The 19,627-nt window shown below is 44.4% G+C and overlaps 1 protein-coding gene across 2 annotated transcripts in view; it reads right to left on the bottom strand.

Moving 5' to 3' along the window:
* Nucleotides 1-1,132: 1,132 nt before the first annotated feature.
* The window catches only part of anos1 (anosmin 1), a 197,538-nt gene continuing 179,043 nt past the window's right edge, over nt 1,133-19,627 (bottom strand). For both annotated transcript variants that reach the window (XM_080197531.1, XM_080197532.1), the window contains exons 10-14: nt 15,362-15,456; nt 14,067-14,238; nt 6,281-6,501; nt 4,540-4,681; nt 1,133-2,029 (exon numbers count right to left, since the gene is read on the bottom strand). In XM_080197531.1, the coding sequence (XP_080053657.1) occupies nt 1,980-2,029; nt 4,540-4,681; nt 6,281-6,501; nt 14,067-14,238; nt 15,362-15,456 (680 nt within the window). In that variant the 3' untranslated portion in view covers nt 1,133-1,979. The remainder of the gene's footprint in view (nt 2,030-4,539; nt 4,682-6,280; nt 6,502-14,066; nt 14,239-15,361; nt 15,457-19,627) is intronic.

The raw sequence follows: 19,627 nt of genomic DNA, 5'->3' as shown, positions 1-19,627 counted from the left end.
GCACTCATAATGATGGATGTCAGAACCACAGGGTGGTAGTCATTAAGGCACACTGCCTGGCTTTTGTTTGGTACTGGGGTGATTGTCATCTTCTTGAAGCAAATAGAGATCTCAGATCAAATGAGGAGAGATATCTCCAAATACACCTGCCAGCTATTCCAGTGCAGGATCTGAGAGCTCATCTGAGTACCCAACCCGGGCCAGTTGCGTTACTTGGGTTAACTTTGGTAAATGTCTGGGGCAATGGGGATACTGGGGTAAGATACTCTGTCAGAGAGGTGCTGCAGACCTGATGGGCCAAATAGCCCCCTTCTGCATTGTAGGAATTCTCTGATTCTTAAACTGACATGCAGAATACTATCAATGTTAATACGCATTATTTTAAGACAAAAGTTGATTGGCTGAAATTGACATACCCTCATCCCCAAATATTCAGGTTTTTCAAAGCTACATCTTTATGTACAATTATTACGAGCGAGCACCATCTTATTTCATTTCTTTATGATGGGAAGCATAGCTATTGACATTTTTCTTTGGCATCTTAGTGCAACTGAATCAATTGATCTTATCATTTTGCTTGATATTATCCTAACCAGTTGCATTCCTTAAGTAACATTTCCACAGTATGAACAATACACCTACTGCTGTATTTTACACTATTAACCACTTCCCAGAATCCCTGACTAGTTACGGCATGGAAAGAGGCTATTTGGCCCATCATGTCTGTGCTCACTGTGCGAAGTACAATTTATCTGGTCTGATTCTCTGCGGCCTTTCTTCTCATAGCTCTGCACACTCTCCTTTTCAGATAACTACTGTTTATATTTGCTCTTCTTCATTTCATTTGGTTTCAAGTTAATTTAACATAAGAGGCAGCATGGGCGAAGGGCCTGTTTCCATGCTGTAAATCTCTATAACTCTAAGACTCAATGGTGTATCAATATTTCTGAGGGGAATGCGATTCATTTTCCCTAAAAGCCGAACAGATGCCAGAGTGTGGTGACCAGGGGATTTTCACAATAATTGCAGTGTTAATGTAAACCTACTAAAAAAAACTTTAAATTTTTATAAAACTGAATTAATCTGGTAAAAAAAATCTATCTAGTTCCACTCACAGACATTCATCCACGTCCATGTTTAGGGGAGTTCTTTAATACTGTGACAATATGTACAAAGTCTAACATGTAAATATTGGGTAATGTAACTTACAACAAACTCTATTTACAATTCCATTTTTACAAAAATGTCTTTACAAGAGGTTCATTATCTCAAAGACAACAGAGACACACTAAATGGACCAAAAAATAGTGTTATACAAAATAAATATTGATCTAAAAATGAACGCAATGAGGAACATGATTTCTACAGCCAGTTCAGTAAATAGACAAAACAGTACAGGTATTTCCACACTACATTATCATTCCAATATTAAAAAGTAAATAATTTGTACATAATAGACTTTGTTAATTATTCTGTAAACGGTATCATGTTAATATATTCAGCAGAGGTAACATAGACATAGGATTCATGCCTATATAAAACACTGACAGTCTACCATGCAACCATATTTTGCCAACATCTGATAGGATTCATTTACATTTATAATTTAATAACTTTATTACATGCATTAGATTAATTAATTGACATAATCCTCATTCCCAGTTAAAATATTCAGATTCTAGTCACATTTTCTGAGCTGTCAATCACAGATATCCACGGGGAATATGGAAATGTTGCATATATCAGGATCAGCACATTCAACAAAACGGGTCAATAAATAGCACAATTTCAAAGCCACCCTCTGAAGATACAATACGGTGATGATAACATTGGAGAGAATACAATTTTTATGGCACTGATTCAATGATCTAATCTTAAAGGGGGTGTTGGGGGGGAAACATTCTTCGGCCTTCTTTTCTACTGATTCTTGTCACGTCAACAGTCCTGAAGCATCTTTTGTCACGTCATTCATAATTGTTTCAGTGTTTTACGGAGACTGGTTTTTGCTGGTGATGTTTCAGCCGAGGGCCTAGAGTAAAACAGGTAAGAATCAGCCACACATAAACACCGTACAGAAAAAGTGCTAAAGTCACATCACTTTATCGGTGACAAGCAGCAAGATCAATAATTACAGAGTAGAGAAACAGAGTTGCCAGGGGACACTCAGCACTGACTAATTTACTAATAGGTATTACTAAATTCTGACAATTTGATCAACAGTGGCACAGATAAGATTCAGCCACGCATAAACACCACACAGAAATCGGAGAGGTCACATTGAGGTATTCAAGATGATAAAAGGAATGGATAAAGTAGACATGGAGTGGATGCTTACTCTTGTGGGGCATTCTAGGACAAGAGGTCACAGTCTTAGGGTAAGGGGTAGCAAATTTAAAACAGAGTTGAGGAGAAACTGCTTCTCCTGAAGGGTTGTGAATCTATGGAATTTGCTACCCCAAAGTGCGGTGGATGCTGGGACAGTGAGTAGATTTAAGGATGAGTTAGACGGATTTTTAATTGGGAATGGGTTGAAGGGTTATGGGGAAAATGGGGATGAAGGGCATATCAGCCATGATCGAATGGCAGAGCAGACGCAATGGGCCGAATGGCCTAATTCTGCTCCTATATCTTATGATCTTATAAGATAGTGCTAAAGTCACATCACTTTACTGGAGACAAGAAGCAAGATCAATAATTACAAAGAACAAAGAACAAAATCAGCCCGGGAAACAGGCCCTTCGGCCCAACAATGGCCCCTGCCGCCATTTCAACACCACCAGTCCCCCTCTCCACCCACGACCCCTGTCTAATGTTTTATGGCCATCCAGATTGAGGGAATCTGATTTAGGGACAATTTATTCCTGCCAATCAGCCTAACAGCACATCTTTGGGGTGTGGGAGGAAACCGGAGCACCCGGAGAAAACCCACGCAAGCACGGGGAGAATGCGCAAACTCCCACAGACACCGGCCCAAATCCATGTGTCTGCACAGCAATCAGTGATAGTCACTGAACTGTCGTCTTGCCCAGTATCTGGTCCAGTTTAGGCACACACTAACGACATGAAGCACTAGGCTGATCTCGAACAACCAAGAGCAGCCCCAGTATGACCCATCACGTGTATGCCCCTCGTTGGACACGAGGTGGACCGACTTAAAACCTGTGAATGAAAAGAAAAGACTAGAGAAACAGAGTTGTCAGGCGACACTCAGCACTGACTAATTTACTATTAAGTATTACTAAATTTTCACAATTCATCAACAGTGGCACGGTGGTTAGCACTGCTGCCTCACAGCACCAGAGATCTGGATTTGATTACAGCCTTGGATGACTGTATGAAGTTTGTATGTTCTCCCCATGTCTGTGTGGGTTTCCTCCCACAGCCCAAAGACATGCAGGTTAGATGGATTGACCATGCTAAATTCCCCAATAGTGTCTAAAGATGTGTAGGTTAGATGGATTAGCCATGGTGAATGTGAGGGGTTACAGGGATAAAGTGGGGGAGAGGGCCTGGATACAAAGCTCTTTCAGAATGCTAGTGCAGACTTGATGAGCTGAATGGCCTCTTCCAGCATTGTAGGTGTTCTATGGCTGGAAGTTTCCTGTCCCGCCCGCCATGGGAATCATAGTGGGTGGGACACGGACTCTGCAAAGTTCCCTTGACCTCGAGAGGGATTTTCCGACTATGGGGCGAACACGGCCAGAAATCCCACTGATGATTCTATGTCATCAACTTCAGGAAGCGTAAAGGAGAACATGCCCCTGTCTATATCAACAGGGACAAATTAGAAAGGGTCGAGAGTTTCAAGTTTTTAGGTGTCCAGATCACCAACAACCTGTCCTGGTCCCCCATGCCGACACTATATTTAAGAAAGCCCACCAATGCCTCTATTTTCTCAGAAGACTAAGGAAATTCAGCATGTCAGCTACGACTCTCACCAACCTTTACAGATGTACCATAAAAAGCATTCTTTCTGGTGTATCACAGCTTGGTATGGCTCCTGCTCTGCCCAAGATCGCAAGGAATTACAAAAGGTCGTGAATGTAGCCCAGTCCATCACGCAACCCAACTTCCCATCCACTGACTCTGTCTACATTTCTTGCTGCCTCGGCAAAGCAGCCAGCACAACTAAGGATCGCACATATCCCAGACATTCTCTCTTCCATCTTCTTTCATCGAAAAAAAGATACAAAAGCCTGAGGTCACGTACCAACTGACCCAAGAACAGCTTCTTCCCTGCTGCCATCAGAGGTTTAAATGGACCTACCTCGCTTTAAGTTGATTTTTCACTCCACCCTAGCTATGACTGTAACACCACATTTTGCACTTTCTCCTTTCCTTCTCTATGGACGTATGCTTTATCTGTATAGCTCAAGAAACAATACTTTTCACTGTATACCAATAAATGTGTCAATAATAAATCAAATCAGATCGAATCAAAATAATCATTTCCTCTTGCATTCCATGTATTGACAAGATTGAAATCTATGACTTATGATTCTCTTCCATAGTTCAGATAGCAGAGGTACTGAAGCTTACTGTTTAGGAGGGATGAGGATAAGCTTGGTGTCTGGAATGTTTTGACAGTTGCTGGGCCCTCTCCAGCTGTAGTCAGTAACTGTACCTCCAACCTATAACACGTCGATGGTCTCAGATTGGGCACAATGAGTGAGTGGTGGTCCTGAATAGGAAAAACAACAGTATTTTAATGGTTGTCATATTCTTCATCGAAATGTAGAATCTAAATCGGCTTTATAGAACATCAGGTCAACGCAGTGGATTTACAGAACACTAAATTAGCACTTATGCTAAGAGACATCATCAACGGAGTTCAATATTAGAATCAAGAAAATAGCATTATAACTAAGGACAGCAGGGTGGTACAGTGGTTAGCACTGCTGCCTCACAGCACCAGGGACCTGGGTTTAATTCCCGGCTTGGGTCACTGTCTGTGTGGAGTTTACATGTCCCCCCTGTGTTGGCAGGGTTTCCTCCAGGTGCTCCAGTTTCCAAAAGATGTGCTGGTTAGGTGCGTTGACCATGCTAAATTCTCCCTCAGTGTACCCAAACAGGCGCTGGAGTGTGGTGACTAGGGGATTTTCAAAGTAACTTCATTGTGGTGTTAATGTAAGCTGACTTGTGACACTAATAAATAGACTTTAAAGTTTTACCGCAGGTATTTCATATATTTCCTCCCACACTCCAAAGATGTGCGGGTTAGGTTAATTGGTCATGCTAAATTGACCCTAGTCTCAGGGGGATTACAAGGGTAAATATGTGGAGTTACAGGAATAGGGCTCGGGTGGGATTGTGGTCAGTGCAGACTTGATGGGTCGAATGGCCTCCTTCTGCACTATAGAGATTCTATGACTTTTTTATGATAATCGAATTCCATTGGGCAAATCCTCACTGATATTGTTTCTCTTTGAGTGCTACACTTCTATACCACAGACTCACGAGTTCAGCCCAAAAGTTCACTGCCATGAATACGCTCAGCTTATATGACATGATATAAAGCCCACTCTGGGTGCACAGTGGTTACCGCTGCTGCCTCACAGCTCCAGCTAAGTTTGATTCCTGGCTCAGGTCACTGTCCGTGTGGAGTCTGAACGTTCTCCCCATGTCTGCGTGGGTTTCCTCCGCATGCTCTGGTTTCCTCCCACAGTCTGAAAGATGTGCTGGTTAGATGCATTGGCCATGCAAAATTCTCCCTCAGTGTACCCAAACAGGTGCCAGACTGTGGTGACTAGGGGGAATTTCACAGTAACTTCATTACAGTGTTAATGTAAGCCTACTTGTGACTAATAATGAAAATAAATAAAGGCTTTTAACTTTAAAGTTTTAAAAAAAAGTTTATTAGTCACAAGTAAGGCCTACATTAACATTGCAATGAAGTTACTGCGAGAGTCCCCTAGTTGCCGCACTCCGGTGCTTGTTTGGGTCAATGCACCTAACCAGCACGTCTTTCATACTGTGGGAGGAAACCAAAGCACCCGGAGGAAGCCCATGGAGACATGGGGAGACGTACAAACTCCACACAGACAGTGCTCCAAGCTGGGAATCAAACCCAGGTCCCTGGCACTGTGAGGCAGCAGTGCTAACCACTGTGCCACCATGCTGCCCCATAAATAAATAAACTCCGATCATGCAAAACTCGGTAGCGGGTGGGTTCCTCATGCTCCTGGCTAGGTAAGATGTCAGGCATCAGGAGCATTGGAAAGGGAAAGAGTGTCAAAAATGTACTCGTGGGACGACAATCAAATAACGGTAAGTGGCTTACTGGTGGCAATATTTGCGACTGGGATATAATGCTGTTGGGTAAGCTGTTTTGCCGGCTTTCCGTGGTCACCTCTGCCCATGTAACCTGGAACCCTGTGATGGGCTGATGAAGCTGTGCCTTAAATACTCTCCAGTGGAAGTGTCCGGTGATATTCCCGGCGTGGATTATAAATGACGCGGAGAGGTTCTCCGGTTTGGCCAGCACTTTGGGGATGGTTGTCACTGTAAAAGAGGAACAAGGGTCACACAACTGTCATCCCTCTGTACAAAAGCCTTTAATGGGGACACCAGCAATAAAATAGCCGACGAGTAACAATTTCAGACAAGTTCTGTCAAATCCTCATTGAACTTATCCCAAAGAATAAACAACAAAGAAAATTACAGCACAGGAACAGGCCCTGTGGCCCTCCAAGCCTTCGCCGACCATGCTGCCCATCTGAACTAAACCCCAAAGAACAAAGAAAATTACATCACAGGAACAGGCCCTTCAGCCCTCCGAGCCTATTCTGTTACTACCTAGCCATGGAACTGAAGTGGACAATTGTGATCCTGTTTTTCACCCGAAGAACAAAATATAAGGCTGATTGCCAGCTCCCCGCCTCCCCCCACCCGCTAAAAAGTTAGTGAGGGGGGGATCCATGATACTGACAGCTGGCCTGCAGTAATCTAAACACTTACCCAAGGAGGAGGCTCACCGACAGCAGCACGCTCCAATAAAGCTACAGGGCGTCCTGCATGGCATGGGCCTCACCCTCGCGCAGGTAAAATATCAGCAGAGGGAGGATGAGGCCCCTAAGCAGCCATTAATCGGTCCCTTAGGGCCTCGTTAGGCCTGAGGGCGGGCAGGCTAGCCAACACCTCTCCTGCGAAATTTCAGACGGGTTGGATGTGAGTGGGTCCATGACGGGCAAACTGCCTACTGGTTTCACAAGCCCTCCCCGATTTTGAACCCGCCGGTGGGGGAGCGAAGGTCCAGCCCACTGTGCTGCAAAAAAGGTGTTTCGTTTCAAACGTGGGACATCGTACAACAAAGAGAAACAGGACCCCAAACAAAAAGTCCAGGTTATGTAAGCTTTATAGTTTACCAGAATTTACATCGGGAAAACGACAGAGGCGGCACAGTGGTTAGCACTGCTGCCTCACAGCACCAGGGAGCCGGGTTCAATTCCCAGCTTGGGTCACTGTCTCTGTGGAGTTTGCATGTTCTCCCCATGTCTGCGTGGGTTTCCTCCGGGTGCTCCAGTTTCCTCCTACAGTCCAAAGATGTGCAGATTAGGTGGATTGGCTATGCTAAGTTGCCCCTCAGTGTAAGGGGGATCAGCTAGGGTAAATCTATGGGGATAGGGCTTGGGTGGGATTGTGGTCAATGCTGGCTCAATGGGCCACGTAGCCTCCTTCTGCACTGTCGGGAGGCTATGAATCAAACGTATAGAAAACACAAGCCATTTTGTGTGTGCCTTCTGTGACTGAAGCTTATCCACAAGTAAAGTTGGCAGCTGTCCATGTTGAACAATGTGGCCTATTTTTGGAACAAGTTTCCCAGTTGGATGATTGTCTGTTATTCCTGGATCATTTTCATCAAAGGAAAAAGATGAAAATTGGACCAAACTGAACCAATTCTGCAGCTACAAAATCAGCCAGGGCTTCGAAGTTAACCTACGTGTCAGCGATCAGGTCAGGGAGCAGCCAGTCCCACAGACTGGAGTTTGTGTCTGAAACAGTGAAACCTAATTATATAAGTGGCCACAAGCAGGAGCCAAGAAAAGATTACAACAATGACAGGCTGTATTAAAAACAATTTACTCTCATACAGCCAGGATTCTCCATCGCTCCCCCCCGCCCCCCGCCCCGCCTGCCTGCCCTGGTTGTGTTTCAGAATCATAGAATCCCTACAGTGCAGAAGGACGCCATTCGGCCCATCGAACCTGCACCAACAACAATCCCATCCAAGCCCTATCCCCGTCATCCCACATATTTACCCTACCAATCCACCTGACATTTCCCTAACAGTAAAGTGCAATTTAGCATGACCAATCAACCTATCCTGCTAGTCTCCCTGACACGAAGGGGCAATTTATCTAACCCGTACATCGCTGGACTGTGGGAGGAAACCGGAGCACCTGGAGGAAACCCACACAGACACAGGGAGAACGTGCAAACTCCACACAGACAGTGTCCCAAGCCGGGAATTGAACCTGGGTCGCTGGCGTCGTGAGGCAGCAGTGCTAACCACTGTGCCATCGTGGCAGCAGTTTTCCATTGGCCGCCAATAGGCTCTTCTTCCAGTCCCAAAGAAGACAATGACTGTTTGAGTTGGTTGCTGGGGAATTGCCTGCGGGAAAGGCTTGAAAATCCTGGTCCATCCCTGGCTTCATGAAGACATGTATTAGGGATTATTTCATGGAAGAAATGGGCGTCTTGCCTGCTGGCTGGAGAGCTGGTGTGAGTCTCCTGCCTTGCCTCTTTTAGGGAAGGTAAGCACCACTCAGGTACTTAAATGGATAGCTGTGCATTCTCCATAATTACAGGCTTAGGTTGGGAGTCCCATCTACCGAAAGCTGCCAGCCAATCAGGAATCAACAGTTCTAAGCAGGAGACCATTTTACCAATGTTAACCAAGGGTGCATTAATGAAAAGGGTTCACTCTCATGCCCAAAACTGCCAAATTAAGAATCATGGAACTTGGCTTCTCTCCATATAGAAATGTTAATTAGCTTAATTAGAATTAGAGCTTGAAGAAAATTAAATGGGGAGAGGGGTACGTGGAGATAAGGATCTTTCAACAGCATACTTTTGCCATGGGTATTCTGAGGGATTAAGTGTAGCTTCATTTGATCTGTCAGAGGATTAATAAACTACTCATGTGGTTTACAAACCAACTGTCAATCTATATTGGTTTGTGCTTGAAAAGAAGCCCAGCAACTCATGATTCTTATACCGAATGTCTTGACCTTTGAGATTGTGTCACTTGATTTACGAGTCAGTCAGGTTGGTGTTAGTGAGTGATATATACTGTAAATAGCTGAGGCCCAAGCACACGGCTTGGCGGGTACACCACCAGAATATGACACATTTATTATTACTCCCTTTCTTTCTTTGCTAACCCAATCCATGTCTAATATAACTCCCAACTCCATGAGCCCTACTTTTCTGTAATCATCTTGACAAAGTGGAGTTGTTCTTCTCCCATTTACAATTTTCTCTCCTTCAGATATTTATCCATTTCCCTTTTAGAGGGTGCTGTTGAATCTGTGTCCACCACCGCAACAAGCAGTGCATTCTAACTTGTTGAATAAAAAGTCTTCTCCTCATGTTCCCTCTGGTTCTTTTGCCAATTACTTTAAATCTGTGCGCTCTCTCTGTCAACTCTTTATCCATTGGGAACAGTTTATCATCATATACTTGATCTAAATCCTTAATAATTTTAAAATCACCAAACGCCAGGACCTTCTCTTTATTTTATTCATTCATGGGATGCGGGCATCACTGGCATTTGTTGCCCATCTCTAACTGCCCCTCAGAGCAGATACCAGTAACCAAATTGCTGTGGGTCTGGAGTCAAAGATAGATCATTTTTGGGACACCGAGACCAGATTTCCTTCTCGAAAGGACATCAGTGAACCAGATAGGCTTTTATGACAATCGATAATACCTTTGGGGCTAATATTACTGAGGCAAGTTTTCAATTCCAGATATTTCTTTCAATTAATTTAAATTCCACCAGCTACCATGGTGGGATTTGACTCCATGTCTCCGGAGCTTCAGCCTGGACCTCTGACTTACTGGTCCAGTGGCATTACTACTACATTACCCCGGCTCTTCGAAATTGAAGGAGCAGATCAGCCATGATCCCACTGAATGGTGAAGTAAGCTCAAAGGGCCTTAGTTTCTATGCTCCTGCATTTTGGAATGATTGGTCCTTTGTTGTTTATATCTGCTACTGGCAGTTATAACCCAAGACGTGACTTGCTGGGCCCTCCCATTGGCGGGATCTTTCAGTCCTGCCAAAGTCAACTGGGGAATTTAAATGGATTGCTGCATTCGCCATGGGAAAACTCAATATGGCACGATGGGAAAGTCCTGGCAATAGTCTCAAACATAGAACATAGAACATTACAGGGCATTACAGGCCCTTCGGCCCTCGATGTTGCGTCAACCAGTGGAACCAATCTAACGACCCTCTAACCTAAACTATTCCAATGTTATCCATATGCCTATCCACTGACCATTTGAACGCCCTTAAAGTTGGCGAGTCCACAACTGCTGCAGGCAGGGCATTCCACGACCTTACTACCCTCTGAGTAAAGAACCTACCTCTGACATCCGTCCTATAATTACCACCCCTTAATTTAAAGCTACGTCCCCTTGTGTTAGCCATCACCATCCGAGGTAAAAGGCTCTCACTGTCCACCCTATCCAATCCTTTGATCATCTTGTATGCCTCAAATCATCTTGTATGTCTTGGCAGTCCGCTGATGACATTGTCTAAGATCACCAAACTGTGCCCCACTACTCCAACATTCTTAAAATCATAGAATCCCTACAATGCAGAAAGAGGCCATTGGGCCCATTGAGTCTGCACCAACAATAATCCCACCCAGCCCCTGTCCCTGTAACCCCACATATTTACCCTGCTAATCCCCCTCACACTAAGGGGCAATTTAGCACGGCCAATCAACCCAATCCACACATCTCTGGACTGTGGCAGGAAACCTTCTTGATGAAGTTCAAACTTAAACTCTTAACTAGCTGCACTCGAACAGACAGCTTCCAGGTAGAATGAGATACAGCTTCCCGTGGAGCCACATCATTTAAGGGGCTAAATTAGATAGTGTCTCAAAATGAGTTCTGCCTGTTGATTGCAATGCAGGCAAAATGCCAACATTATTTTGTCTGCTGATTTGAATTCTTGTATCCAGTCAGTGCTAACATCACTATTCCTTGGCTGGATGCAGGTTGCCAACATTGTGAGCAGACCACCACTTAATGTGAGTCTGCCCTGCTGAGAAGTGCACTGCGGCAGAAGCTGGTGCTGATAGGGCTGAACAGAATCTGATCTGAGAAAGAATGAGGAATGGCACAGCAGGGGAGAGCATGAGATTCAAAAGGTTTCCAGACTGCTAGGTAAGGGAAGGTCATGGCACAGTGGTATTGTCACTGGGCTGGTATTCCAGAGACCCAGCTTAAATCTCTGGGGACCTGGGTTCGAATCCCACCATGAGAGATGGTGAGATTTGAATTCAATAAAAAATATGGAATTAAAAGTCCAACAATGACCATTGCCAATTGTTGTGAAATCCCAACTGGTCCATTAGAGAAGAAAATCTGCCTTCCTTACCTGGTCTGGCCTACATGTGACCCCAGATCCAAAGCAAAGCTGACTCGTAAAATGCCCTCTGAAATGGCAAGCCACTCCATTAAAGGGCAATTAGGGATGGGTAATAACTGATGGCCCAGCCAGAGATGCCCACATCCCATGAATAAACAAAAGAGGTGACACTGGCATTGATGCCACAAGTTGAGTATCAATGTCAGGTCTAACATGGTGTTCATATTACACGTGGTTTGATTAAGAGGTGGATGATATTTCTAGTCTCTCCTTGACATCTGCTTGAGAGGATATTACAGAAAGAACTGCACTATTATAAAGCCTTTCACATCCCTTAAGATATTTCAAAGTGCTGCAAAGCCAGTGAAGTGATTTGAAGAGCAGTCACTGTTGCTGTATCCAAGTTGTATATATCAAGGGCTCACAATGCAGTAAATTATCAGTTAAGAACATAACATAAGAACATAAGAAATAGGAGCAGGAGTAGCCCATCTAGCCCTTCGAGCCTGCCCCGCCATTCAATAAGATCATGGCTGATCTGTCGTGGCTCAGTTCCACATTCCCGCCCTCTCCCCATAACCCTTAATCCCCTCTCTTATCAAAAACCCATCAACCCGCGTCTTAAAAATATTTAGCGAGGCAGCCTCCACCACTTCAACGGGCAGAGAATTCCAGAGATTCACCACCCTTTGAGTGAAGAAGTTCCTCCTCAACTCCGTTCTAAACCGCCCCCCCTTTATCTTGAGGCTGTGCCCCCTAGTCCTATTATCCTTTCTGAGCGGGAAGAGTCTCTCCACCTCTATCCTATCAATCCCATTCATCATCTTATACGTCTCAATGAGATCTCCCCTCATTCTTCTAAACTCTAACGAGTACAAGCCTAGTTTATTCAGTCTCTCCTCATAGCTCAACCCCCTCAACTCCGGCATCAGCCTAGTAAACCTCCTCTGCACTCCTTCCAAGGCCAAAATATCCTTGCATAAGTACGGCGCCCAAAACTGCACACAGTACTCCAGCTGCGGCCTCACCAATGCCCTATACAGCTGCAGCAAGACCTCCCTACTTTTATATTCAATCCCCCTCGCTATGAAGGCCAGCATCCCATTTGCCTTCCCGACCACCTGCTGCACCTGTAAGCTGGGTTTTTGCGACTCATGCACAAGGACCCCAAGGTCCCTCTGCACCGTCGCCTGCTGCAGTTTTTCGCCACGTAAGTGATAATCCTTCCTACCATTATTCCTACCAAAGTGGACCACCTCGCACTTGCCAACATTAAATTCCATTTGCCATTTCCTAGCCCATTCGCCCAGCCTATCTAGATACTTCTGTAGACTCTCCACACCCTCCGCACAATTTGCCTTTCCTCCAATCTTGGTGTCATCAGCAAATTTCGACACCCTACACTCGGTTCCCTCCTCCAGATCAGTGGTGACACAAGTTAAATGATAAATATTATCTAGATGAGACTACATTATCTGAAAGGCAGTGCCTCCAACAGCGCAGTGCGGCACTAATCTGTCGGTTCAAGTGTCTGAAGCAGGACTTAACCCCATGATCAAGTGACTCTGTCTACCCATGAAAACCTTGTCAAATATAATGGGATTGTGTCATTTTTCCTTGAGTCAGATCTCTCATGTACTTTTCATCATTTTGACACCATTGCATACACCGACTAGATTTTTCTTGGTGTCTTACCATTTTTCTGCTTTCAATTATAAATTGCAGAAGCAATGTCACATCGAAAATAATGGAAAAAAAAATTGGGCAGTTTGAGAATTGGTGCCAATTTGCTAGGCTCCAAATGTATTTCGCCCTCAAGGCTTCCTGTCAAACCATTGGTTTAAAGCACAAGAAAGGATCAAAACTTGTCACCAAATCTGGGATGATGGAAAGCTTGAGAGTTCAGGCATCTGGGATTCACTTATCCAAGCTAGGATTGGCCCCATTATCCTAGAATCCTATCAATCTAATCCGCACTTAATTGCCCCAATTGAGAGAAACTAAGTAGAAGTGACAAGAATTGAAATCCATGACAATTTTGATGGACAGTCAAGTTTCACACCACATCCACTACAGAGCTGACCTATATTTGTGCCTGTTTTTGAAACACAGATGTAGATAAAACAGAAAGTTCAGTGGAAGCAATGATTCAGTTTTGGATGATAGAATGTAACCAGTGACAACTTTGTATCAGATGTAATGTGACCAATGATAACAAGCTGTGAGGGTCAGCTGACCCAGTAAACCATAGAACCAATTACAGAATGATGTGATGGTCAGCTGACCAGCTGACTCACTATAAATAAGAACTCTGTTGGGAATTGTGGAGAACTTGGATTGGTCCAGGTTGGGGTCACAAGTTTGGGGTATTAAACCCTTTCTTTGATTTATAAGTTGGATTATGTTTTGTTATGCATTTGAAGACTTCCTTCTGAAAAAACATTGGCGTTGTACTTACCCCCGTCACCAGGGCAGCTGTTGTGCTTGTGACCTTTGCCTCGAGGGGACGAGCACAGTGGAGTTGTGAAGATCACAGCCTCTGCTTTTCCATGACCTTTGGCCATTATTGCTTGGACTGTAACTTTATATTTGCAAGAGAACAATAATCCTGGGAGAATTATGTAATTTTCCTGTGCAGAAGATAAAATAACACTCTGCTTACTGGATTGCTCTTGAAGTTACAGCTCTGGGATGGATTGTAATTATATCGTGAAGCAAATTAATATTTCAATGATCTGTTTTGAGTAATTAGTAATTAATTAATAATCAGTGAAGGAATAAGAATCTGGTTTTACATTTTTACATTTGTAAAACTTCAAACAAATATCACATAGCATTAGGAGAACTGCTATCTGAGGGGAAACCTGGAATCCACATTCACTATCTGTGCGAGTGCAGCAGGGACTGGAGATCTGGAAGTGTCAGGTCTCGCTGGTGAGATCGTGACCTCAATCTTCCCCACGCCTTGCCAGTGACATTATCAGGTACACACCCGTAGTAGGCGTAAACCTGCATTACATCACTTTGAATTGATTCTAATATCATTAACTGCTGTATATTAATCCCTTGCCATATATTGACACCGTGCCAACGTAATGATACACAAGCATAGATTACAATAGGTTCACCTGTCATGGGGGATTCCCCAGGGATGTAAAAGTGAGTATAGCCCCCAGGGGAGAGTGCAAGTGTCAGCAGAGCCAACACAAGTGAGCCATGCCTAAGGCCAGGCTGAGTAAAAAAAATCCACTGGATTTCCAGCTCCTGATTACTGTCCAATGATTTCTGCAGGAAGTATTTTTGTATGGTTATCAGATGGTGACAAGCAGCACGGTGGCACAATGGCGAGCACTGCTGCCTCACAGCACCAGGGACCCAGGTATGATTCCGGCCTCGGGTGACTGTCTGTGGGAAGTCTGCAGAGAGAAAATCAGGGGATAAGGCACAGTGTAGCACTGCTGCCTCATAGCGCGCCAGCCACTCAGGTTCAATTCCTAGCTTGGGTCACTGTCTGTGCGGAGTCTGCATGTTCTCCCCTTGTCTGTGTGCAGGTTAGGAAGGATTGGTCATACCAAATTGCCCCTTAGTGTCAGGGGGACTAGCTAGGGGAAATGCATGGGGTTATGGGGATTGGGTGAGATTGTGGTCAGTATGGACTGAATGGCCTCTTGCTGCACTGTTTGTAAAGAAAATGATTGTGCTTGAAATGAATACAATAGAAGATGAACATGAAGAAGAGAGGTTGGAACTTACATGGGAGATGGCTTTTCTTGAAATCTTGGTCTCATTGTGTGTGCAGGACTCTGGCATCCACTGGACAAGGTATCGTTCCGCAATGTCCCCTGGATCTAGGAACAAGACAACTTGCATGTTATCATCCAGCAGATGCTCTTTGCTGAATTCACATGTGCGAATATAAAGCTGTTTCCAGCCATGTGTTAATCTGATATGACAGATACGTTCAATGAAACATTTGGTCTGAAGAACTAGGATGCCAAATATTCTTATTTTTTTCTGAACAAGAAAATGTTGACAAGAATTGTAAACAGATCCAGCATTCTCCTTCAAGTTGGGTTCCTATTAACTCTTTTGCAGGACTTGGTGCTATCTTTGAGGCCTCGATAGGAAATTATAACTTCTAAATTTCATATTTTGCATAATTCAATAAGAATCCTCAACAGATTTTAACAAATGGAAATGAGCAATTAAAGTTAGCAATTGATATTTAGCTTAGGATTCTACTCCAAGGCTTGATCAGTTCAAGGTTAGCACTTGCACTGGAAGTATGAATTCTATCTTTTATATTTGGATAAATGAGCTATATTTACCTCTGAATCCTCCTACCTCAGCACTGATCGAGGTTTATTGGCAGCACTAAGAGAGAGAGAGGCAAGGCTCAACATCCACAGAGGTCAAATTGGTCTCTCTGTGCCCAGGTTACAATGCTTGTGTATATCTGAACAATATCTGCATTGTGCCTGTTTTAATTTGAACTCTCTTTTTGTTCACTGCAAAACAGGGAGGCATCAGCTCCTAATGCAGAAATTCTGGCCGGAATTTTACTGGCATCGGAAACGGGACGGGTGAGGCTTGCAGAACGGAATTCTCCGTTGGCCTCAAGTGGAATTTTACAAGTCTCGCCCGAGCGGGGTCACAAAATACTGGCCGCTGACCCCATGTATGAAACTAACACACCAGAGGACACTGGTGTACAATATCATATCAACATCAGGAGAGGGGGATACCAATTGCTGTAACACAGCTTACTCGATTTCCTTTTCAATAAAATTAACGACCAGAAAATTGGATAGTTAACAGATATCCAACCTCCATACTGTGATTTTCTGAGGTGCCACACTCTTTACTCTTTCACTGAGAAAACTTGCACTGAAGGTTAGAAGGGCTGCCCACCATGCATTCCTGTGCCTTTTTTAGAAGTGTAAAGCACAGATGGCACAGTGGTTAGCACTGCTGCCTCACAGCGCCAGGAGCCTGGGTTTGATTCCCGCTTTGAGTCACTCTCTGTGTGGAAGTTGCACGTTTTCCCCATTTCCACATGGATTTTCTCCGGGTGTTCCGGTTTCCTCCCAAAGTCCAGTCCAAAAATGTGCGGGTTAGGTGGATAGGCCATACTAAATTGCCCCTTAGTGTCAGGGGACTAGCTGGGATAAATCCATGGGGTTATGGGGAGGGGTCAGGTGAGATCGTGGTCAGTGCAGGCTCATGGCTGAATGACCTCCTTCTGCACTGTAGGATTCTGTGATTCTGTAATCATTATTCATCTGCAACTTTGGCATTAACATCATATTCCCAAAGCACTAAACAGCAGTATTATCAAACAACATTCAACACTGAGCTGCACAATGTGATATTAAAACAGGTGATCAAAAGCCTGGTTAAGGACAGCACCCTAAAGAAGGAGAACTTTACAGAGAGACATCCAGAGGTCGAGTTGAGGAGAATGGGATCAGAACTCTTTCGAGTTGAGCCAACATGACTTTGGATGACCCTCTCTGATCTGCTCCCGGGAACCAGTGTAATTGTGTGTGGCCTCTATGTTGAGTTTGTGGGGTCTGGCTTGGCCTTCAGACAGTTGTATGTTGACATTTTCCATTCTCAGTCTGCTTACTTCTTTGCAAGAGAGCCACATCGTGATTTTGATTCCTTGCTCTAAACTCCTCTACACCCGATCCCCACACCCTCCTCCCCTCATACTGACCACCCAATCGGCCATTACATGTACATATCCGAATAGCTCAAGATACTGTTTAGTTCTTAAATCAATCCAGACATCCCTGTGCAATATATGCACCTTGCTTCCATTCATTGCCCATGGGTGGAATAATGACACAGTGGTTAACACTGCTGCCTCAAGCACCAGGGACCTAGGTTCAATTCCAGCCTTGGGTCATGGTCTGTGTGGAGTCTGCTTGTTTTCCCCGTGTCTATGTGGGTTTCCTTTGGATGCTCCAGTTTCCTCCCACAGTCTGAAAGATGTGCGGGTTAGGTTGAATGGCCATGCTAAATTCCCTAGGGGAATTATCAGGGTAAATATGAGTTGTTACAGGAGTACGGCCTGGGTGGGATTATTGTTGGTGCAGACTCAGTAGGCCGAATGGCCTCCTTCTGCACTGTAGGGATTCTATGGTTCCCACCCCACAGGCCCAAGAATTCCTCGCAGAAAGAAGCTGACATATTTTACGTTGGAATTCACAATGTAAAAGCCTAAATATAATTTCATACGATGATGATAGAGGGCAGGATTTTGCAGCCCTTCCAGCTGGCGGAATTTTCCAGTCCTGCCAAAGGCAGCAGGTTCCTTGACAGTAGGGTGAACAAGCCACGCAAAATGCTATAGGTACACGCAGCACAGTGGCACAGAGGTTAGCACTGCTGCTTCACAGTGCCAGGGACCCAGGTTCAATTCCTGGCTTGGGTCACTGTCTGTGTAAAGTTCTCCCCGTGTCTGCGTGGGGTTCCTCTGCATGCTCTGGTTTCCTCCCACAGTCCAAAAGACATGCTGGTTAGATGCATTGGCCACGCTAAATTCTTCCTCAGTGTACCCAAACAGGCGCCGGAGTGTGGCGACTTGGAGTTTCACAGTAACTTCATTGCAGTGTTAATGTAAATCTACTTATGACACTAATAAACTTAAAAAATATCAGTGGGCCCAGACGATCCAACTGGCAGCCAATGGTGAGCTGCCACGATAGGGGCTGGGATAATTCCACCCTGAGTTTTTACAGTTTGGTAAAGTAGAAATTTGCCCCCATCACAGCATTAAAGTGGTCAATTTTTTAAAATTCACCTGTTATTCCTTCCAACAAAAAAAAGATGTTTTGAAGAAATAAAACTTTGTTTGTAGCACTGAAGTGGTGTTTTTCTGATTTTTTTTGTGTTCCTAGTTACCCTATAGTTATACAAGATTGTCTGGCTGAGGGAAATGGTCCGCGTGTGTGTGGGCTTATGTCAGTCCAACCTAACCTGCTGCTCACAGCTGAGAGCAACCAAGTTCGTCCTTAACTTTTATCACTCTTACCCAAGCTTGATGTAGCCATTCAATCTCGAGTGCTTTCCTCTGACCATTTCTGCATGGTAGGCAGCATAATTGGGCAGTGTGGTAGCACAGTGGTTAGCACTGCTGCTTCACAGCTCCAGGGACCTGGGTTCAATTCCCAGCTCGGGTCAATGTCTGAGTGGAGTTTGCACATTCTCCTCGTGTCTGCGTGGGTTTCCTCCGGGTGCTCCGGTTTCCTCCCACAGTCCAAAGATGTGCAGGTTAGGTTGATTGGCCATGCTAAAATTTCCCCTTAGTGTCGTGAGATGTGTAGGTTAGAGGGATTAGCTGGTAAAATATGTAGGGATATGGGGATAGGGACTGGGTGGGATTGTGGTCAGTGCAGACTCGAAGGGCCTCTTTCTGCACTGTAGGATTCTACGATTTCAAACTGTATTAAAATCAGAGACGGCTTTCATTATCCAACACCGCATTATCCAGGAATATACATCTCCAGGGGAATGTCTTGTTATTAACTCAACAAGACCTGATGGGCTTGTAGAGTTACATTTTGGAAAATGTAGTGTACAATGGCCCAACTGTTTCTCAGCTGCATGTTTGGCCATCCGACAAAAAGTGTTGGCAGCGTTGTTTAAAACTGGAAGTTCAATTAAAATGCGATGAGCACAGAGTTCAGTCAAAGCCAATAGCCCCACCCAAAAAAAATTGTATAAGCATTTTCCAGTTAGGGTTTCCTACTCCCGTCACCCCAAAAAACTGGGTAAATGTATCGTACAGTTTGGGACTAACACACAGATTTGGGAAGCTTCTGAATGAATCTGTGGTTTTGCAATATGTGCATTGACAAGACTTTAATCACCCTAGGGTAGAGTTCTCACTGGTGATCTTCATCCAGAGAGATGTAGTGGAGAACAGGGTCTGCATTTAAGACAGTCTCAGGCTGAAGAACATCAAGGTCCCACAAGCATTATAAATAAATCACTTCTCCTGCAAGGGACACA

Source organism: Carcharhinus amblyrhynchos, chromosome 10 (genome assembly GCF_965287045.1).
Source record: "Carcharhinus amblyrhynchos chromosome 10, sCarAmb.v2.hapA, whole genome shotgun sequence".
Lineage (NCBI taxonomy): Eukaryota > Metazoa > Chordata > Chondrichthyes > Carcharhiniformes > Carcharhinidae > Carcharhinus > Carcharhinus amblyrhynchos.
This window is presented reverse-complemented; position numbering and strand designations above follow the sequence as displayed.